Consider the following 22,628-nt stretch of genomic DNA (forward strand, 5'->3'; position numbering starts at 1 on the left):
CCTGCCTGCCTGAATGCCTGCTCATCTGCTCAACCCCAAATGCTCGACACAAAACTGTTCCAAATAAGAGTGCTGAATATACCTTTTACACATGTCGTAAGATTAACTGTATTAAGCACTAAAAATAATCATTTTTCCTTAACACATGATACCAACATTATCTACCTACACAATTCTAAAAGTCAGCCTCTGTCCTCCTTTGCTCTGCCGTTAGAGAGCGAAGGACAGTTCTGCCCCCAGGTCAACTCTCCATTTGCAGCGTTTACAACAGAAATGCTATGGTTACCTACTTAGTGCAACACAGACACACCAAAAATCAGCAACTCAGGTTTTTTAAAGATTGGTGATCTGCCAAAAAAATTGCAATTGGTGAATAGCTGCTGTTTTTTTTTAATAGCAATTTCTCTGTAGAACTGTTGATAACCATTCAATGTGAAGACCATTACTACAAACACAACCTGTTCCGATGCTTTAAAATTAACATCCATATTTTGACAGCTCCCTGCTTCTTGCTCAGGCCGAAGGCCCGAACCCGAACGCTCCACCGCCTCTGACTCTGCAAGCACCAGATCAGACACAGCTGCGGGGTCTGATGGACCGTAGAGCCGCTGTTAGCAAGGCTAACGTTTTGAGAAGTGGAGGGTAACAATGGTTCTGATCCATGTTAATATGAGATTTTAAAAATCCTGTTGAATATTTTCTTCATCACCGCTCCAGCCCTGCGCTGGAACGAGAAAATGAAAACGTGAGGAATGACTCCCTGATGCTCCGCCCCAATGCTAAAGACACGTCAAACTTGGACCAATAATAATCAAGCATTCAATATGGACGTTTGCCAGAACAAAACAGACAGTTTTTCAACAACACCGTCAAAATCCTCTTAGCCAGTGATAAAATTAAGGCACTCTGACCTCATTCATTCTCAAAGCATCATTCGGGGCCCCCAAAGCTCCGGGGCCCCGGGCTGCTAAAATCTAAAATCCGGGCTTTGCTGTTCCCTTCCAGCCCAGCAGGCGGCGGAAACGGACCTCAGGTGACCCCCAGCGGAAGTAGAAGAAAAACGGCTCAAGCAGCAACACGGACTTGCGATCCGCCATTATAGCAAAGTTAGAAGTTAGAAAACGGTTGTTTTATCTTTTCAGCTAATATTTCAGCAACCATGTCTTCAGCTCAGCATCTCAGAGATTTTATCAGAGAGAGACTAACTGCTGCTGCTGAAGAAATCTTCACTGAGGTCGAAAAAACCATCATTTGCTACGAGGAGCAGCTCGATGCTCAGCGCAGGATGATGGGGATCAACTGGAAACCGCAGATAAAACTCAACAGAATCGGTTCGGAGCTGCAGAGACAAAGTTCTGGTGGGTCTGGATGAAGGTGCTGATGTGTTAAATGCAGACAGAGATATTTGCTGCTAACTGGGCTGAACACGAACCGTTATTAGCTCGGATGCAACAGACGATTATTTTTCAAACTGTATCAACAATTGAAAGAGAAAATAAACTCAGATGACATCATGCCGTGTAGGATTCATTATTCTATTCAGTTTATTTACAACAAATGCCTTCTAGTTTACACGACACAGAGCAAAATCAGTTTCTAATTGCGAGAAATGATTTGAATTTAAATTTATTTCACAGGACAAAGATTCTACCATCTGGTTCTGGTTCTGGTTCTGGTTTACTCTTTACCTTCAGAACCAAAACATTCACTTCTTATGCTCTTCTGATCTGGATCAAACTAGAAACCTGCTAAGTTCCTTTAAACTAATTATAGTTCGAGACAGTAAATACTAATAAACATTAAAACAACTTTTTAAATATGTCACATTTAACCACAAGGACTGATTGTTGTCAACAGTCAGCTGGTAGATTAATGGTAAAAACAGAAGAAATTGTTAATGATAGAAATGAGTTATTATAAAAATCAAGTCACACCCATAAAAACATTTGAAACATTTGTTAATTCAAAACATGAATGCAGTTTTGATGATTTATTTTTTCAGCTACAATCTTTGCTTTCAAATGATGTAACAAAACGTTAGATATTATATTTGTTTCTATTTTTACACATAGTTTTATTTATCTGAGAAATAAATCAGAAAATTCAGGAAATAAAGCAGAAGAATAAAAACAAAATAAATAAAGCAAAAAGTGAATATTAGTACAAAGTGAGTGCTGTAAGGAGATTGACTCTCTGAAAGGACATTATATTTATTACTAAACCAAAAACTAAAGGATGTAATGATGTTGTGAATGAATGAAATCAGGAGTCAGAGGTCAACAGTTGTTCTGTTCATATAACAGACTGATGTGGAACAACAGCTCAAGTTTTAAAAGGTTTTTCCTTCATCGTTTTAAAGAACATTATGATCAGATCTTGTTTTTAACATAAATATTGATCTGATCAGAATCTGTTCATTTTTATTTCTTCCAACTGACTCAAACGTTTCCATTGAAGGAATAACCGTCGGTTTGCTTTGATCTGCCAACAATGAGCAAAGTTTCTTTATTTTCCCTCCAGGAACATCTGATATCAGCCAGAGAGAAACAAGAACCTTCAACTCTCACTTCCACTGATTTATGTAAATGTTCCGGTTAGCAGGCTTAACTAGCTGCTGCTAGTTAGCTTATTCTCTGTTTCTCAGTAATTGTATCTATTTAACCGTGTGCTGACAAACTGTACTGAAAAGTTTTCTCGCGCGTCCTAAAACTTGCTGGTCCCCAACCTTGTGCTCACCTTTCTTTTTTGGGAGACGTCAGTGTTTCAGAGTTCAGTCCATGTGGAGAGGAGCTGCAGCGCTGCGTGACGGTAACAGCAGCCAAAACTACAGAAACTACCGTATATCCTTCCCTTTTCTCCTGTATTACCAGCTAATTCTGTGAAACTTCTCGTTTTATTGTGGATTCCATTTTGTTTATTAAATTCTGTGATTCCCTCATCGTTTCACCCACAGCTCCGCCGTGGAGCTGCAGTCTCCTGACAAGCTTCTTCCCCACTCAGCCTCTGTCTGAGAGTCTGCTGAGCTCATCATACACACTACTCCTCTCCTAAGAATGGTCCTAAATGGCAGCAGGGAGAAGCATTGTTTGATCACATGGATAAGGGGGATTGTCAGAAAGAGTAGGAGCTTCTTAAAGAGACAGAGGCCAGTTAAAGGCCTCAAATATGGCTGTGATGCAAAGGAAAATTTGTTTAAAGTTTTTTTCTTTTATGCAGTATTTTCATAACAGCTGAAAGCCTTTTGTTCATCCTAACCTGTTTGTCTGATGGGTTTTAATTATTGAAAACATGGATTTTACTTTGTGCATCCCTACTTATTTTTAGTAATATGTTTTCCGGCTGTTTCCCTAAATATAATATGAACTGATAGTGTTTTTATTGTTTAGCAGACGTCCTACAGCAACATGTCTGGATGGATGAGAAAGATCCGATGCAGAAGGTCCAAAAGCGTTTTGAGGGGACGTCCAGTCTGGACCGGGAGGAACCAGAAGCTTCACAGATTAAAAATGAACCGGAGGAACTCTGCAGCAGACAGGAGCCTGTCAACCTTCTGGAGAAACCCAGTGGTCAGGACAGGGATTTCCATGAAGTAGAACCAAACACTAAAAAACTCTGTCATAACTACTCATCCTTAACATGTGATGTTTGTGGAAAAACCTTTAAATCAAAGTATAATTCTCAGGTGCATCACAGAATGCACTTGGGTTTAAAGCCATTTGTTTGTACAGTATGTGGAAAAGGTTTCTCTCAAAAAACTCATTTAAAGGGCCACATAAGCATCCACACAGGCGAGTGGCCTTTTTATTGCAAAATATGTGGCAGAGGTTGTGTTGACCGTCGGCGCCTGAATAATCACATGCGTACCCACTCCAGGGAGAAATCATTTACTTGTGAAATATGTGGGATAGGCTTCACCCTGCTGAGCTCATTGAACTCCCACCTGAGGAAACACAACAGAGAGAGACTATTTTCCTGTCCAACATGTGGTAAAATATTCACCCGCAAAGTTTCCCTCAAAGCTCACATGTGGGTACACACAGGTGAGAAACCTTTCTCATGTACAGTATGTGGAATTAAATTCAGGACAGCCAATGGAATGTACAGCCATAAAAAATCACATAAAGACGAGGAAACAAATCTGGTTTAATGTTCAGGAAGACTGAATTATTGTTTTTTAAATGGGGTTTTGTAGGCAGCCATAATCCACACTAATGGATTAAATAAACATTTGGTAATTTAGTTATTGTCACCACGGTGAACATTTTCTTGATGGTGAAAATGTTCACCACTGAAATTGCAGTGGATTTTTCCTGAAGGATAAATAATATTTGGACAATCAGCTTTCTCATTTATAACAGTAAAACAGAACTCCAACAGAATTAAAAAAAATTATGATTTAAAACAGAAAAATACTTTAAATCAGAAATAACATCAATAATTTGATCAGTTAACATAATTATCAGGAAATTAGTAGTTTAGTCAAATGTTCTGGAGAACCCAGGCTGGTTAGTGGCTGATGGGAAAAGCAGGTTCTACCAGAACTTATTATGTTCACTGTTTGATATTTGGACTTTTTAAAGTAATTTATAATCTTATGTTTGCTGTACAGATGCTCTGTATTGTTTTCTGTAAAGCTGTTCATGTTTTAGTGAGTCGGGGACGTTAGCACTGATGCTAACATCTGATGTAAATCATATTTTCCTTTGTGGTTAATTTTGTGTTATTCATGGTTTTTGTTGAATAAACCAGAAATGTAATTAGAATCTTACTGCATTTGATATATTCAGCCGTACCTCCAACCTGTGAAGGATTTTCATGTGAAATGATGTTTTCATTCTGAACTAAAGATCATCATGTTTAATGAGGAGCCAGAGTTTAACCTCGGCCTCTTCATGTTCCTGGTGTCCAGGAACATTAAAGAAAGTCTCAACAGGTAAAGCTCATTTTGATGATCCATCCAGAGAAACTCTACTGAACCTTTAGAAAACTTACAATGTATTTTACTTTGATGAAACCATCTTAGGGACAGCTGGTCGTAGAGAACAGTCCCATCTTTGGATAATAAACAGACCTGGCAGGTTTGCTGCGTGGCCCCATGTCTGCTGTTGGGACGTAACAAAACACATAAATGAACAACCCGCCACCTCTGGTTCTGATTTATTTAAAACTCACACATGATCTGCTGTGAAGGATTACAGTTCCCACATGTTCCCTCTTAATGTTTGTGCTAGTGAACCAGAGCAGCAGGTTAGTTTTGAACTCTGATTCTTTACTGACTGAACTTCCAGTTCAGTTTGATCAACTAAAACTCCAGGTCTGAAATATGAGTCATATTTATTTGATGGGATTTGGTTGTGGTGCTCGTACCAATTGCAGTGTTGATTTTGAAACATATTTTCTTGATTTGTAATTATTTATTACAGGGACGGTTCATATTAACATTTCAGTCATTATGTCAGAGTTAACCAGAAGCATGTATTTTTTTCTCCACTGAATAAATGTCCTGAAATTAAAGGTTTGATTATTAAAATTTTCTGTGTAAAATTGCGCTGTTGGGATAAATTAGAAACTATTTTAAAGCTTTTGAACATCATTACCAAGGCTGCCAGTTATTGTGGAGGAAATGAAACGGTGCCAACTCATTTTAGATTAGTTGTGTAATTCCTACAGTTCAGGAACAACCAGGTTGATGCATAAAAGAGTCATCAATTCATTTATATTAATATCTTCCTTTGTCTCTGCAGACCTCCGAACTGGACGAAGCTCCTACCACCTGGTTCTAGTTTACTCTTTATCCCCAGAACCAAACCTGGAGGAGCAGCTTCAGTTTTTATGTTCTTTTATTCTGGAACAAACTTGGAAAGTTTATTACAGAAAACTGGAAAGCTGCTGAAACCCTAAGTTTCTTGAAATCAGTGGTGTCCAAAGTGGGCCCCTGAGGGCCGGGCCCCTGAGGGCCGGGCCCCTGAGGGCCGGGCCCCTGAGGGCCGGGCCCCTGAGGGCCGGGCCCCTGAGGGCCGGGCCCCTGAGGGCCGGGCCCCTGAGGGCCGGGCCCCTGAGGGCCGGGCCCCTGAGGGCCGGGCCCCTGAGGGCCGGCATCCTGCATGTTTAATTCTCTCCCTGGTACCAACAACCTTTTCAGGAGGTCAATGTTCTTCTTAGGCCTCTAACGAGCCATGATGTGATCCAGGTGTGTTAAACCAGGGAGAGACTAAAACATCCAGGATGCCGGCCCTCAGGGCCCTCAGGGGCCACTGTGGGCCCCCTGCTCTAAACTAAGGATAGTCAGCTAAAACATTGAGTTTCTTTAAATCTAGACTAAAAACTCAGCTGTTCAAAGTTGCTTTTGAAACCTAATCATGAAACATTAATCAATAATCTGCAGAATGTAATGTTGACTGTTTGTTTTATGACTTTGTAATTTTGTTTTTATGATGTAAAACTCTTTGAAGCTCCTTGTTGCTGAAAGGTACAAATAAAGTTTGATTAATAGTTCCCAACTTGTTTATTGTTCCTTTATTTAATAACTTTAATTTTATGGGAGATTCTAATATTTCATTGCTTGCCTTTATCTGTGACTGGACGCTACAGTCCGGATCATTGTTACTTAAGAATGATCCGGAAAAGGACCAGAATTGGATCAGGATAAACTGATGTTTACCGGTTTGGTCAATTAGATCTTTAGGTTTTTTCAAAGTCTCTAAGACTGAAGAAGCAATAAAACGAGGAACAGACTATTTTGTTTTCAAGTTCATCTCCAGACTTTCTCCCAGCTTCATCAGCATCTTGTCACAGCAGTTTCTACTTAAACAGGAACTTCCAGATCTTTCTAAATTTCTGTTTTCTAAATATATTTAATTTTTATCAGTTTAGCAAAGCATTTCAAATTGAACAGAGAACCTTAATTGCTCCACATAAAAAAGTTTCCCTGTGATGTTTAGTGGCATTAAATGCTTTTCTACAGTTTAAAAACATCAAACTAAATAAATGATCAGTTTTGTTACAGCTCAGTCTGAATCTGGCGCCCCCTGCTGGGAACATCTAGAAACTCCAGAAGCCTTTTTCCATTTTTCAGAAAGTGATTTTCTTCCAGACTCATAATCTGTCCAGCATGTTGTGTTATAGGCAGAGTAACAAATTATTATGATGAGTCAAGTTCTTTCCACATTTACATTTATTAGATTATTAAAGCAAAACATCAAGAAAAAAACAGCAATCAATGTAAAAACAAATGAGTTTTGATTGTTGTATGAATAAATGATCATGGTGTTTCCATCCCAGGAGGCTGATAGCCGCTAACATAATTTAGAAAAATATATTTTATTCAAGTAGGATTTATATAATGGAAGCAGCTTTCAGCTTACTGACCTGGACCAGATCTTTATTCAAATGTCCTATTGCAGAATTCACAATAAATTAATCTAACAAGGCAGAGAAACAGGCCCACAGTACTACAGAACCTCCACCTTACTTTACAGAAGCTTAAGGTGTTTTTCTATATATTTATATTTGTTGCAGATCAGATCCACCTGCTGAGTGGAAGGAGATCATTTCATCTTTCATACCTTTTACTTCAGCTGATGAACATTTCTCTACTGTTCTCTACCAGCAGGAGGTCACTAAGCTATCAGGGGTCAGGGGTCATGGGTGTGAAATTAAGTTTTCAGATTATAACACAGATTATCGTTCATCCTCAGAATTTATGATTCAGCTGCAGAAACTAAAAGCTGTTTATTATTTCCGGATATGAAACGTTCTGCAGGTTAAACATTAAATGTTCTGCAGTGAACATTCTGCTCTATGTTTCTATTCTAATTATCATTATTTGAAACAACCAGCAGCGTTTGTGTTTCTAATCAGCTGATTTCTCATCAGGACCAACAGCTGGAGAATAGAAGAACCGAGTCAGAAATAATATTTCAGTGTTCAGGGGAACATTAATCTACTTAACCTCTGACAGTGATTTCAAAACAAACTGCAGGAAGATCAGAGATCAGCTTCTGTCCTGAATTTGAGCCAATATTTTCCTCTCCTTTGGTTTCCTAGTTTTAAAGTCCAGATTGTTAAGTAAGGCACTGCCAGCTGTTTCCCAAGATCCCACCTTCACTTCCTGGTAAAAGCAGTTCTGCTGGTTCTGGTCCAGAGCAGGGAGCTGGTTCTGGTCCAGAGCAGGGAGCTGGTTCTGGGCTAAACAAAGAACTGGTGCTGGATAAGCATGGACCACTGACTGATGTCAATATGATATTTATTTCATTATGACTGGAGGAAGTTATGCACTGAACAGTGCTTCAGAAAATAAACCGACTCTAGTTAATAACTACCTTAGTAATTAGTTAATAATAATATTTCAGATATTGTGTCAGGGTTTCTTTAAAACCCTAAAGGTGAATTCACACCTGATTAATTTGCTGCTTTAAACGGATCAGTTTGTTTCCCCTGTTGGTTCAAACCTCAACCAAACCCAACTCTGAAATATTTCCTCTTCGGATTCTAAAATATTGGTCGTACAGTTTTGCAGGATAAATAAGTGCACCCCTTCCAGTGTTTGATGGTTTGTAATGTGACTGTGTGAGCAGCAGGAACCAAAAGCTACTGACTGTAAAATAAATCCACGTTAGAAAGAATGTTCTTCGGTTTTCAGACGGGCTTGTGGGTCTCCATGTGCCTGAGCAGACCTGCTCTACGACAGAAACTCTCTCCACACGTTGGGCAGGAGTACGGCTTCTCTCCCGTGTGGATTCTCATGTGAACGCTCAGGTTGCTGCTCTGAGCGAACCGTTTTCCACACGTGGTGCAGCAGAAAGGTCTCTCCCCGGTGTGGGTTCTCATGTGCGTCAGCAGGCTGGAACTGAGAATAAACCTTTTTCCACACGTGTCACAAGAATACGGCCTGTCTCCGTTGTGGCCTTTCATGTGGTACTGGAAGGAACTCTCATGACAAAACGTTTTTCCACACACTGAGCAACCGTAGGGCCTCTGGCTGGAGTGGGTGACCATGTGATCGGACAGATGTCTGTTTGAACTTAAAGCTTTGCCGCAGATGCTGCAGATGAAAGGCCTCTCGCCTGTGTGGGACCTCATGTGGACCTTCAGATTGCTGCTTTTGGAGAAGCTCTTCCCGCATGTTTTACAGGAAAATGGCCGCTCGCCTGTGTGAGTCCTGCGATGCTGAACCAGATTGTTTTTGTAGTTAAACACTTTTTCACAGAAGTCACATTTCAGAGAAGAATCAGTGTTTCTATGAGACAGACTCTGGGACACAGCGGAGACGTTTCCTTCTGAACTTTGGGTCTGACATTCAGAACCATAATAACTGTAAAGCTGCTCAGCGGTTGGTTCTGCTTCAGTTTGCTGGTAACTCAGCGGGTCCACTGACGTCTCCTCCTTCAGTACCAGCTGCTGTCCCTCCTGGCTGTTGGACACCGGGACGTACAGCCGCTGTGGTTCTGTGAGGTCACCTTTAATCTGCGCTGGTTCCCCTGTGATTCCTCCAGGTACCGGATCCTTCTGGTTCTGGTTTCCTTTAGTTGGTCCAAGTTCTTCCAGGCCCGCTTCAATCAGTGAAAGTTCTGGTTCCTCCTGTTTAATCTGCAGAGGTTCTGGTTCATCTTGGTCTGGATCTGAAGGAAGAACAGATCAATAATTAAAGTTGGTCTCCTGGATCCATCCTGTTAATAAACAGTAAAATAACAGCAGGTTTTATTGTTGGTTTGTCTAAAATTCTCTACAGGAGGAAAGTTTAGTTCATTTTCATTTTGGGTAATGTCAAGATCATGAAAGAAAGATAAAATATTAATAAATAGCTGCTTCTGCATCCAACAAGCCCTTCTCAAAATTAAACATCTTTTCACGTTGGTATATTTTTGGCAGTATGCAGGTAAAACTGCTCAAGACTAATTGATAATATTAGATTTGAACAATCTGTTAAGTTGAAGGTTGTTTTTCTACAACAAAGATCTTTAAATCCGGACCTTAAATCAAAACACCAGAGTCTAAAACTCTCTGGAGAACTTTGGACCTCCAGCAGCTCGGTTCTGGTCTCCTCTCCTCCTTCAGACTCTGAAACTTTTACCTCCAACTGAAATGAAAACTTTACTTCCATCTGAAACAGAACTTTGGACCTGTGAGCAACAGTCCAGGAAAACGGAAATATAACTACGGGTTTAGGGGGAAACAGGAAGCTCCGAATAATATTATAATTTTAAAGCCATAAAACCTGAAACTATCATCCGGTGTGAAACTTAATATTGATCAAATATTTAAGCAGAAACGGAGCTTAGTGCAAACTGAAGGCAAATCGTCTGACTTCCGGGTTAAAACTTAAAGCAGAACAAACCGGAGCGTAAAGTTGAGACTTCAGGTTATAAACTGATTTATCAGTGACTGTTGTAGCTTCTTACCGGTTCTGGTTGTTTTTATCTGAGGTTTATTCCAGCAGGTTTCCAGCAGTTTAATCTCCTCCTCGTAGCGGAAGATGGTTTTTTCTACCTGAGTGAAGATTTCTTCCGCAGCAGCAGTTAGTCTCTGTCTGATAAAATCCCTCAGCTGCTGAACTGAAGACATTGTTACTGAAATATTCAGCTGAAACACGAAAACACAACACAAGCAGCAGCTGCAGCCTTTTGGTTTTACTTCCGCTCAGGGTCACAGTGAGAAAACCGCAGATGATTTTTTTCCATTTCCGCCCCCTGCTGGGCTGGAGAAGAACCGCAGCGTGGCAACAACAACAGAGCTGCTGAACTGTATTTATTCACATGAATTCATTTTATTTCATGTTGTAAACAGAAATATGGATCTGTTGAAATTCTTCCTTTTCAACAAAATCTTTTCAAACATTTAATCTTCTATTTTCCAAAAGCAAAACTAATTTTCTGTTCATCATCTGACTCTCTGTGTCTTTACATGTTTTACATATTAGGACAATGATACATTATTTCCACAGTTTATACAAAGTCTTGCAGATATACTAAACTGCCAACATTCCCACTTTCATTTCTCTATCAGTATTTCTAAACTTAATGCAGCAGCAGTGATTCTCCTGCAGGTTCTGAGGTACGTTATAAGTGATGAAGCTCGTTTGGAGACTTGTGTTGATGATGCTGATGGTGACATTTGAAGCCTTGAAAGCCGGCGGTACCACAAGGCTGATTTATGAACTGGGTCTCCTTGGTTTGCCTGTGAATCATCATGAGCTCCAAAATGCTGCTGAGGCCTCAACACATTTTGTTGTTTAAGGATCTTGCTGCAGTTGTGTTTGTAACGTGATCGTCTTATTCAGGTCTAATAAGTTTTCACTTATCTGGTAATAAATCATCACTAATAATGTCATAAACTGCACCGTGGTCCCTGTTTGAATTTCTTCCTTCTAATTTCTGGTGTTTTAAGAAATGATATGTTGTGGTCAACTGAACTTTCATGAAATATAAAGACCTCATCTATACTGAGGTTCTGCATGAAAACCAGGAGACCAACCGAGTGGATGGATCTCAGCCAAGTCAGTATAGGACGCAATAAGAAACCACACAAATAAAATCATAATGGTAACACTGGACAACTGGAGACAGAACATTTCTTATCCTGACTTGTATAAACTTGCTGATGATTTTCTGGTTGCATTTTATAAAAGGGCATTTTCTGTAGCAGTAAAAAAAAAAGAAGAGAGAAAACGTTTTATTTTTAAATTAAAAAAACAAATAGAATTTTGTCTCTTGTGACATAAACATGGTTAAAAAGTAACAAAAGTCCAAGACTATTATCTGTTTCCAGTTTTAATTTGATCAATAAAACAAATTAAGACAATATTCAGCATTTATGTATTAGCATAATAAACATAATTTAATTATTTATTCAGTTAAAAGCTGCAGAAGAATCATAAAAATCACTTTACCTGTTTTACATCTATTGTCCACTTGATGCCGCTGTAGAGCAAATGAAGCTTCATGGAGCTTCATCTAATCACTTTGCTCCACAGTTATAAGGAGTAGATATTGACTAAAAATAACGTATCCAGAAAAGGTTATTTTCAGTTGTTATAGATTATTACTTCTGTCTTCATATGCTTACAAGCTAATATCTGGGGACAAGTGAGTCAGCTTTTAGTTCCACCTTTAATTCTAATGTATTTCTGTGTTTTCTTTATAATTAATGTTTCTGTATCTGTCATTCTGCATCTTCCTGATGGTTTTGAAGTTTTATTACTACAGTTAAACAATCACATTTATCTTTGAAGCTAATGATAGCTTCACTGATTGTGAATCAAATGCAATACAACAGCGCCATCTTTTGGTAGAGAGGCTGATTTTTTACAACAGACTCCAGTCCAGCCACTGAAAGCAGCAGCAGCATCTTCCTCTGATGATCCAATCAGCAGCTTCCTCTGATTGTCCAATCAGCAGCCTCCTCTTCTCTGTGGGCTGCAGGGGCTGATGGGAGCTTTGGTTCCTCTGCTAGAAACCACGTGGCCCTGGTCTGATCTCTCAGCTCGTCCTTGTTTGGCCTCAGCTGCATCAGAGCGCCACTTCTCCCCAGGTTCACCAGAGGAAACTCCACTGCACACAATGCTTTTCCTCCCAGCTGCTGCTCTGTGCTGGCTGGGTTCAGGTGAGTGTTTCCAGCCAATCAGGAGCCAACAAAGCCCACCTGGAACAAACACTGTCACACTAACCTTCACCTGTCTGTCTGTGTCTCTACAGCGCTGGCTGCCATGGCAACACACCTGGTTCAGGACGATTTAACTCTGACCAGGAGAACCGGGCAGAGCGTCTCCTTCAGCTGTGGAGGAACTGATCAGTGTGGTAGTAATTATGTTTACTGGTACCAGAAGAAAGAAACAGAAACATTCAGAGCTATTCTCTATATCTCCAGTGGTGGTAGCCCAACAAAACCTTACAATCATCCTCAGCAAGATGATTTCTCAGCTGAGAGAGATCGGAGCAGCAGTTCGTTGAAGATCAACAAAGTTAAACTGGATCATTCAGCCTCCTACTACTGCGGCTGTTGGAAGTCTGGTTCCCACAGTGAGAAATGATTCCTTCAGCCTGAACAAAAACCTCCAGATGATCAGATGTCAGTTTGTGACATAGAGAGCAGTAAACCACAGCCCAGGTTCACTGATTTCACCTCCATCTCACACAGAGACTCTCTGAGTTTTAGTCTTTAATGTTTCATCATTTTGTTAGAATCCACTGTGAAGGTTTCTGGTGTCTTTAGTGTTTATTTGCTTCTTTCAAAAGAATTTGTATATTGGAGGCGTAATTATTGACAAAAAATACTTAAATTCTGCAAGTGCATCAGGTTTCCATGAAATTTGAGTGTTTTAATGGCTTCAGAAAAGTTGCAACTGAAATGACCAACAGCGCCCCCTGGAAACGTTTAAAACCACTGACTCACCAGCTTACTTTATCATACAGACATGAAGTTTGTAAAACTTGTAGGACTTCCCAAAAATTACAGAAAGTTTCCTCCACCATGCTCTACGACTAACAGGAAGTCGGCCATCTTGGATTGCACTAGCGATATTAACCTAATTTTGTCTGTTTGTTGCTTCTGTATTTGATCAAACTTTTAGAAGTTTTGATCAATTAGCTTGAAAATTGGTGAGTTTTCTCCTAAGACATGGAGGATCTAAAGTTATCAAAATCCTGACATTTTTTGTGCTGATTGAAGAAACGTGGCCTGATCTCAGGCTTTGACTACCAAAAAATAAAAGTTGTTATAACTCCTGCAGAGATAAGGAGAGGGATGAAACCGGTTTCAGTTTTCTACAGACGGAGAGGCTGAGCCGACTGATGTTAGTCATTGATTACCATATTGGAAACGTTCTGATCAGTAATACTGGTCCAATAACCCATAATGTCACCAGATGGATCAGAATCAGGACTCATCATTTATAAATTTTTTATTAAGGTTGTTGTTTCCAGCAGAGGATCAGAGCATCAGTGTTCATAAACTCACCTCCTACCTAACCTGCTTTGCTTAGATATTTAAGATGCTAAGAGCAGGAGAATCTTCCTCTGATTATCCAATCAGCAGCCTCCTCTTCTCTGTGGGCTGCAGGGGCTGATGGGAGCTTTGGTTCCTCTGCTAGAAACCACGTGGCCCTGGTCTGATCTCTCAGCTCGTCCTTGTTTGGCCTCAGCTGCATCAGAGCGCCACTTCTCCCCAGGTTCACCAGAGGAAACTCCACTGCACACAATGCTTTTCCTCCCAGCTGCTGCTCTGTGCTGGCTGGGTTCAGGTGAGTGTTTCCAGCCAATCAGGAGCCAACAAAGCCCACCTGGAACAAACACTGTCACACTAACCTTCACCTGTCTGTCTGTGTCTCTACAGCGCTGGCTGCCATGGCAACACACCTGGTTCAGGACGATTTAACTCTGACCAGGAGAACCGGGCAGAGCGTCTCCTTCAGCTGTGGAGGAACTGATCAGTGTGGTGGAAATGTTGTAACCTGGTACCAGAAGAAAGAAACAGAAACATTCAGAGCTATTCTCTATATCTCCAGTGGTGGTAGCCCATCAAAACCTTTCAATCATCCTCAGCAAGATGATTTCTCAGCAGAAAGAAATGATAACAGCTGTAAACTGAAGATCAACAAAGTTAAACTGGATCATTCAGCCTCCTACTACTGCAGCTGTTATTCTTATTCTGGTTCCCACAGTGAGAAATGATTCCTTCAGCCTGAACAAAAACCTCCAGATGATCAGATGTCAGTTTGTGACATAGAGAGCAGTAAACCACAGCCCAGGTTCACTGATTTCACCTCCATCTCACACAGAGACTCTCTGAGCTCTGAAGGTTTCTGGTTTCATTCATTATTTTCAGACTTTCAGTCTAATGTCTGAATTTATCTTTGTGTCCTGAATAACTCAGCTGATTTAAAGAACTGCAGGAATAAAATCCATTAGTCCTTATTTCTGTTAAGTCTTCATGAAAACTCTTCCATTAGTTCTTGTTGCTTAACAGATTTCAGCAGTTAATTTCACTTTATGTCATTTTAGAAGCAAATCTGATCTCAGTTCTGCCAACACTTTGTCTTGTGAACCATTTTATTCAATATTTCCAATAATTATCCAATTTATTTTAATCTTATAATATAGCAAGCTCTCAGCAGGTTGAGATAAAAACTAGCTGTATGTGTCCGTTCACTCAGTGAAAAGATTATTTGAGCATAGATTGTTGAATAATAGACACTGAGCAGCTCCCACATCCTGCTTCACCTGGACAAATAGCACTTCAACCTCAGTTCTGCTTCAGCGCTGCTACGGTTCTCTGACCCATCAGAACTTTAATCAGAACGATTTACAGTCAGACGTTTTGTCTAAAATAAAATCTATAGAAAATGATCAGCATGTGGACAGGGATCCATAAAGTCCTCTGACTTGAAAGTGTTTTACATTACATCTTTTCATTCACCCATTTTTACGATGGGTAGCTACATAGTAGCCACAGCTGCTCTGGAGCAGACTGACTGAAACAAGGCCGACATCAGCTGCTGCCCTGAATTCACTCAGTGTGAAATCTTCTGTCTTCAGCCTCTCACAGCCTGGAGTCTTCATGTCTGATGTCCTGATCATGTTCCTGACCGGCTCTGACTGAATTTCTGCCATGGAGCCTTGCTTCATGTTCCTGGGTTTCAATCACAGCTTTACAGACGTTGATTTGTCCCACCTCACTGGGTTCTGCTGGACTGTTTGCCCAACTACTGGGAGACAGAAGTGGCAGCTGCCAGATTCAGTGGCAGATAATATAATATAATATAATATAATATAATATAATATAATATAATATAATATAATATAATATAATATAATATAATATAATATAATATAATATAATATAATATAATATAATATTGAGAACCATGACTGAAAACTCCTGTCCTAAGAATTGCATTATGATATTAACTGGTTAACTCAGCAGTGAACACAGTTATTGTTCTTTGTCTTTGTAAACTTATGAGTTTATTAGTTTCTTTTCATGTTTTCTAATTAGTTGTTTAGTTTAATGTTATGAATCTAGTTATATCTTGTTTACCAAAATATTTTAACTGAAATTTGAATCATTGTATTGGTAGATTTTTATATTTTGTAGAGAAGCAGTTTGTGTGCCTAGTATATGTCAGGAAAATGGTCCCCACAAGGTATTAGAAACAAACGCACGCACGTGTGTGTAGAGACACCCGTGTGAAGAAGTCAGTGCACAAATTAACTTCTTTATTGATGGTTCTATAATAACTTGCTTCTCCAGGCAGATATTCATAGAACAATAACTGACAGAGACTGAAAGCTGTTTGGATATTAATTCCTGATATTCAGATGATCTCCCAACTTGTAATTTTGATCAAACTAAGGTTATTAAGAGGAGCAGATTCTTCATCTTCGTCAGGTTGTCTTCCTGCCTCCATCCCACCTGATCAGTGTGAGCTTCATGACTCCATCAGCCTCCAGGAAACCACAGACCTCCATGCTGCATTCATGATCTCAGGAGATCTCAGCAGCTGCAGCTCAGACTGAAACACTGAAGACTTTCAGCAAGACGACGTCCCAACAAACCAGGAGACCCACTGGGAGAGATGGGAGCTTTCAGACATGATGTCTGCAGAGCTTCCTTCAGACCTACTTTGGACCTTCACAGCACATTTCTGATGGTTCTGCCAAGGATCCACTCAGAACCTCACAGCAACTTCAGCAGCCATGTTGATGTGAACATCAGAGAAACTCATCATGGAGCTGAAATCTGATCCTGCTGCATCATCTGGACCGGTTCCCCTCAGCCGACCCGTTCAGCAGCAGACTGGTTTCTGTGGAGGATACTGGTACTGTTTGGTTCTGGAACCAGACTGGATGGAACCGGTAAGAACCAACATTTACTGGTTTCCATTAGTCCAGGTATTGTTGTGAAAATATCAATGATTTAGTAAAAGAGGCTAACACAGCTAAAGTTTGTTTTCATTTCTGTAACTCTGTGATTTTAAGAATCTAATAACTGGAAAACAAACTTTACACTTTTAACATCGACTAAAACTCAGAGTTACACAAAGTGAACAGAGAAACTGAGATAATAAAAGCAGAAAACAGCTGATGGGTTTTTGTATCAGTTTGTCTCACTGTGTAGAGGATTCTCATATCTCTTTGGTTCTGGAACCAAACTGTTTGTAACTGGTAAGAATCAACATTTACTGGTTTTACTGTAGAAGCTAAAATGGGTTTAATGTGACTTTCTATTATTTCTGCTTCTATAACTACTCATTATGTTATCATTTTAATAATTCTTAGTGTGTCTAAAATGCATCAGATGAAAATGTAATTTAGGCAAAAAAGGATTAAAGATCTCTGAAGATATGAAACATAAGAATTTTATAATGTTAGTGAATATACCAGGTAAAATCTCCTAAATATGATCTGATCAGCAGATAAAAATATAAATCTGTTTAAATGAGTTAAAACCTCCAAAGTTTCTGAGCTTCGTTTAAGTTCAGAAAATAGAAACTCTTTCCTGAAATAAAATAAATCAATTTTAGCATCGAGGTTTTAAACGGTTCTGTGTGGATCAGTAGAGAAATTCTCCAGGTTCTCATTCTGCTGAACTCTGAGCCCGACCCGATCACTGCAGAACCGCCTTTCCTCTGACTGGATCAGTTATCTCAAAGAAAGAAAAGATGTTCCACAAAAACTTTTAAAATTATTAATTAGATCCACTGTGGTTGATATATTCAATATTCTATTGTAAAAAGTGGAAGATTTTATTTAAATGTAGAAAAAAATTATAAATAACTTTCAGGTTTCAATATATTTTCTATAATAATCACATAAGTCATTTTTTACCAAAAAATAATTAGAAAAATTATCAGAAACTGATCTGGGTTGTTATTTAATGAAGGTGATAATATAATGAAATATTAAAGAATTAATTTCAACAACAGAAAAATCTTCTACAGAAGAAATGAACGAGGTTTATGTGGTTAAAGGTTTAGACAATCTTGATTCGTTTGGAAAAAAAATCCCACAAAAAGGAAATGTATACCATCAGTATGGTTTCTAAAGAAAAATGTTTAATAAAAATGAATGATAGAAAATTAGAGAAAGATATTATCTGACATTTTATGATGATACAAGCGAAGCTCAAAGCCTGAAAACGACTCGTGAAAAAGTGTTTGGTAAAAAGCAACTCAGGTTCTCTATAGAAGGTGGATTAAAAAAATCTGATTTAATTAATGAAAATTACATAATGAGGTAATCAGTTGGTGTTTAAAAAATATTAATAAATAAAAGTTTATCATTACAAAATAAGTTTTGGCAGAAGAAACAAACATCTCCAGATCTAATCATTTTAAAACATTAAAGCTTTAAAGAAGGTCTATTAGTTAATGAACAGTAATAGTTAATAAATGAGAATATTATTGAAAACTTCATTTATTTGAATGCAAATTTAACAGAACAATGATGCTGGTGTAGAAGAAATCTGACTTTCATATAAACTGTCAGCTTTTATATTTTGGGTTCAAACTGTTTTCTTCCATCAGTGAAATAAACATATTCAAGTCAGATTCATTCATTCATTCATTCATTCATTCATTCATTCATTCATTCATTCATTTATAAAATCCTTTAAAAACTAAAGTCAACCAAAATGCTGTACGGCTAAATCATAAAATACAAAGTGGCCAGTAAATAAAACCATAACCTTTGAAAGTATAAAAGAAACAAAGACTAAAGTTTTAATGTGCTGTGGAAATAAAAGCCACATTTAAAATGAATATCTTTAAGAGATTTAAATCTCTGTTTAGAGTAACTTCAAAATAAAAGCCTGCAGAGAATCTGGCTGAGTCAGTGTTTGATGTGAAGGTGAGTCCAGAGGCTGCAGGTAACTTTGTTCTGTGCTGGTCAGCAGTTCAGGTATCAGAGTCCATGTAGTTTCCAGGATCAGACTGAATGCAGTGCAGAGCTGCAGCTGCTGCTGACTGGCTGGATGTGTGTCTGTCTGCTTGTTTCTGCTGCCAACCTCCAGGTGATCCGGTAGTGAAGCCCATGGTGAGCGTGTACCCAGCAGCATCCAGCGCCCGGCGGGGCAGGAGGGGCTTCCTGCTGTGTCTGGCCTCAGGCATGTTTCCTCCTGAGGTCAAGTTCACCTGGAAAAGACTGGAGGACGATGGAGAGAAAGATCTGACCTCTGGAGAGCAGCTGGAGCTCAGAGAGCCGAACCGCACCGCCTCCATCTTACTGGTGGACCGGGATCTTCTCAGCACATCTAGATACCGCTGCTCTGTGCAGCATGAGGGGGGCCCAGTGGAGGCCCCTACAACACAAGGTGATGAAGCTGGGAGACCAGGTGGAGGCTCAGGTGGAGCAGAGGACAGAGGATGATTCACTGCAACATTTTCCTCCTGTTCTGTTCCAGAGGTTTGTCCCTGGATCCTGATGATCCTGAACCGAGTGAAGCTGCTCTGCCTGCTCTACTCAGTGCTGATAGTGAAGAGTCTGGTGTACTGCAGTGGCCTCTCTCTGCTGATGGTCCTCAGGAACAAGGGCCCGGCCCCCAGCTGCAGCTTCTCCTGCTTCATCGCTGCTGAGTGATTTTTTAGGGTTTTCTGACTCCAGTGGCCTTGATTCACAGGTGTGGTGATGGTGTAGGAGTAAAATGTGTAACTGATCAACGTAGGCCTCAGTTCTCGACGCTGCCTGTTCACCTGAGCTGCATATCTTTTCCCCTCTCTCATAACTCACTTTCCTGTCAGATCACTGCTGATTTATTGTTTTAAAGCTTCTTTACATTTAAGTCAAACATTAAGAGAATCATTTTGTTCCAGTTTTTCAGATTTTGTTAATTATTTCCATCCAGATGATGACTTGTTCCTGTCAGTCTGTGATGTTATAATTTTATAGATTGATTTAGATCTTTTCAGATTTTTTTCTTTCTGCTTCTTATTTGATCCTTTGTTGTTAACAGTTTTATCTTTATTTCATAGTAAGAACTTTGTGTAAAATCCCTGATGTTTTTATTAAAGATCTGTTTGGGACTAAATGACTTGATTCTCTGTTTGTTCCTAAATTCTCCATCAAATCAGGAGTTTTTGTCCCAACATGTTTCATTTCCCTGAAGCTGATGAGCAACAAGCTGAAAACGATCAGCTGGACTTTAACTGAACCGTCGGAATCAAAGACTTTGATCAGAAACACTTTGATTCTGTTCAGTTTGAAAGTTTAAACATTTACTGACAAAATGATCCAATTTGGACAGACACAGTTATAATGGGTAGATTTGTTGAATGAATGAATGAATGAATGAATGACTTTATTAAATGAACGTTTCAGGTCCCTGAGGCTGCAGCCTGGTTCTGCCCTTTAGTTAGATGAGAACAACATTACAGCAGGAGATGAAGTTAGTGTATATTTCACCCTGTATCCATAAAGGACACAGTGTGAGGTTGTAAAAAACCGTCTGCACAGAAAAAGCAACATATTAACAACATGAAAACCCAGGAAGTGAGACGGGATCCCAGAACTGGCAGCTACAGTCAACATGCAGCCACCTGGATCATCACAGCTGTTGCTGCACCGCGAATGAGGATAATCCTGAAACCTTTGTAAAATCTTCTCCTGATACCTGCCTGGTTTCTCCCTGGTCTGCTCCACCTTCCTGAAGATAAAACAGTAAGAACATGGTGAGAGGTCCAGCAGGACGGGTTCAGAGTTCTGATATCTAATGCAGAGATAAAGACCAAGCAGCAGTTCAACGTCATCAACAGAACCTTCATGAAGTTCTGCAAGGAGTTGGTTCTGAATGACAGGAGATGGTTCTGATGAGACCCAGAAAGAGTCATCAGAGGATCGGTGCTGGGACTGGGGGTTGCCATGGTAACAGGACCGAGCACTCGGCCCTGAGGGACTCCGCTGTAAAGCTGCCAGCAGTTTGTGTGACCAGTCTGATGGAAACCAGTGCAGAGCTGCTCCTCAGAGACCAAACCAGTTAGAAGGTCAGCTGGGATGGAGACGTCCAGACTCCTCTGATCGACCAGACCGGATCAGAACCAACATGGCCGCCTGGTCACAGGAACAGAACAAGGTGAATGTTTGTCTCAGTGGTTTGAGTTTCTGTCTCGGTGGTTTTGTTGCTGCTTTGTTTGTTCCTGTGAGCTGAAATCTTCCTGCTGCATCAACAGAAACACAGAAAAACTGATCAGAGTTTAGATTCAGCTGTTGGTGTTTCAGTCTTTACTGATAATTATTAGAATGTATTTGAGCCATTGAACAGACTGATGTGATTCACTGTGATCAGAGCTGATTGCTGAGCTGTGAGTTCAGCTCTGAGCTGTTTCTCTCTCAGATGAAGAAACAGGTGCTTCCTGAACGATTGTTTCAGTCGATGCTTGTAACTGTCATTGTGTTATTAAGGTGAGAAGCCACAGCTAACGGTGTGGAGGCTGCAGAGCACAAACCCACACAGCTGCAGGAACCAAGTCTGATTGGCTGCCAGCAGTTTGGTCGGTTCTAATAACCACTGAGAACAGATTCATATCTGCTGCTCTACAAACTCATCATCTGCTCCGTCTCTGTGGTTTGGTTCTGCTTCCTGGAAACATTTTCATTGTGTTTATTTAGATCAACATCAGAGCTGATAGATTATAATGTTAACTGGGTCATTAGTCCAGTTAGACCATCATCATTAATTCTCAGTCTCCTGTTAAATCACTGAATCACTGATCTCAGTTCAATTCAGCTTCTTTATATAGAACCAATTCACAACAAACACCTTTAAGCACAAATCATTTTAATTCAAACATATTCTAATTATTGATAATTATCAAAAAATGCATCAATGAGTCGTTGATTCGAAGCATTCAGTCCCAGATGAGCAGACAGAGAAGCAGAAATCACTTGTGTCGTCGTCTTTACAGCAATCCTTCATACGGAGTGAGATTCATCGTTCACATGAACAAACTGGAATCTGACGCTGTCTTAATGGCGAAACGGATCAGTCAAAGTACAGAGAGGTGCTGAACTACGATTCTGGTTCCCTGATCTGTCAGCGTTTTAGCAGAGAAGTTCGTTGTCTTCCTGAAAGAAGAGCTTCTCCCTCCACAGTGGGATGATGCCGTCTTTCGGTTTTTTCCAAAATGTTTGCCAATTATCAGAGTTTCCTGTTTTGAAGACGCCACGTTGACAAGCAGCGGCTGAATGACAGCAAACGGTTAAACATGTCGTCACATCAGGAAGGGACCAGAGAAAACTACAACATTGTTTTGGCAAACTTTCACACTGAGGCAATGCAACTTTAGTGACACTGATTGCTGTAATCATGTGTCAATTTTCCTGTATTTGAACTTTCCTAACCAGACGTTTGTTGCCAGGTAGGATGTAAAGTTGCTCATTCTGGTCCTGGCAAACATTTGATCATGGTCGTGTTTCTCATTCCACGTTTCTGACTACAGACCTGCTGATTCCCAGCAGGTTATCAGTGAAACTTTTACAACAGGACAAGTTGATGGAGTCCAGTGGGCTGGTTTCCAGGATTATGGCTCCTGCATACCGTCAGCCAATCGGCCCCAAAGCAAGAAAAAACATAAAACATTATCACTAATGGAGGCAGAGCAGCTAAACATCTGACAGAGAGAGAGAGAGCTTTGGTCCTTC

At 39.9% G+C, this 22,628-nt stretch overlaps 3 protein-coding genes and 1 gene segment (V, D, J or C); 3 read left to right on the forward strand and 1 right to left on the reverse strand.

The window, feature by feature from the left end:
* The first annotated feature begins 737 nt into the window (after nucleotides 1-737).
* Nucleotides 738-5,984, forward strand: LOC111608884 (fez family zinc finger protein 1-like). 2 transcript variants are annotated; one of them, XM_023335382.1, is made up of 3 exons: nucleotides 738-1,358; nucleotides 3,387-4,040; nucleotides 5,745-5,984. In XM_023335382.1, the coding sequence occupies exons 1-3, from the start codon at nucleotides 1,160-1,162 to the stop codon at nucleotides 5,891-5,893; spliced, it is 1,002 nt and encodes a 333-aa protein (XP_023191150.1). In that variant the 5' UTR covers nucleotides 738-1,159; the 3' UTR covers nucleotides 5,894-5,984. The 2 variants fall into 2 exon arrangements, with proteins under 2 accessions (XP_023191150.1, XP_023191151.1); XM_023335383.1 differs by having other exon boundaries at nucleotides 3,390-4,040.
* Nucleotides 5,985-7,202: 1,218 nt separating this feature from the next.
* LOC102236957 (zinc finger protein OZF-like) lies at nucleotides 7,203-10,632 on the reverse strand. Its single transcript, XM_005812864.2, has 2 exons — nucleotides 10,401-10,632; nucleotides 7,203-9,620 (listed from the first exon to the last, which is right to left on the reverse strand). The coding sequence occupies exons 1-2, from the start codon at nucleotides 10,561-10,563 to the stop codon at nucleotides 8,638-8,640; spliced, it is 1,146 nt and encodes a 381-aa protein (XP_005812921.1). The 5' UTR covers nucleotides 10,564-10,632; the 3' UTR covers nucleotides 7,203-8,637.
* Nucleotides 10,633-12,397: 1,765 nt separating this feature from the next.
* Nucleotides 12,398-19,979, forward strand: LOC111608882. Its single transcript, XM_023335378.1, has 7 exons — nucleotides 12,398-12,600; nucleotides 12,693-13,016; nucleotides 14,138-14,236; nucleotides 14,329-14,430; nucleotides 16,737-16,850; nucleotides 19,006-19,305; nucleotides 19,396-19,979. The coding sequence occupies exons 1-7, from the start codon at nucleotides 12,426-12,428 to the stop codon at nucleotides 19,569-19,571; spliced, it is 1,290 nt and encodes a 429-aa protein (XP_023191146.1). The 5' UTR covers nucleotides 12,398-12,425; the 3' UTR covers nucleotides 19,572-19,979.
* Nucleotides 13,825-14,777, forward strand: LOC111608891. The segment is given in 2 exon segments: nucleotides 13,825-14,236; nucleotides 14,329-14,777. Coding segments are annotated over 2 exon segments (513 nt in total).
* Nucleotides 19,980-22,628: the final 2,649 nt, after the last annotated feature.

The sequence above is a fragment of the Xiphophorus maculatus genome, chromosome 6 (genome assembly GCF_002775205.1).
Source record: "Xiphophorus maculatus strain JP 163 A chromosome 6, X_maculatus-5.0-male, whole genome shotgun sequence".
Classification (NCBI taxonomy): domain Eukaryota; kingdom Metazoa; phylum Chordata; class Actinopteri; order Cyprinodontiformes; family Poeciliidae; genus Xiphophorus; species Xiphophorus maculatus.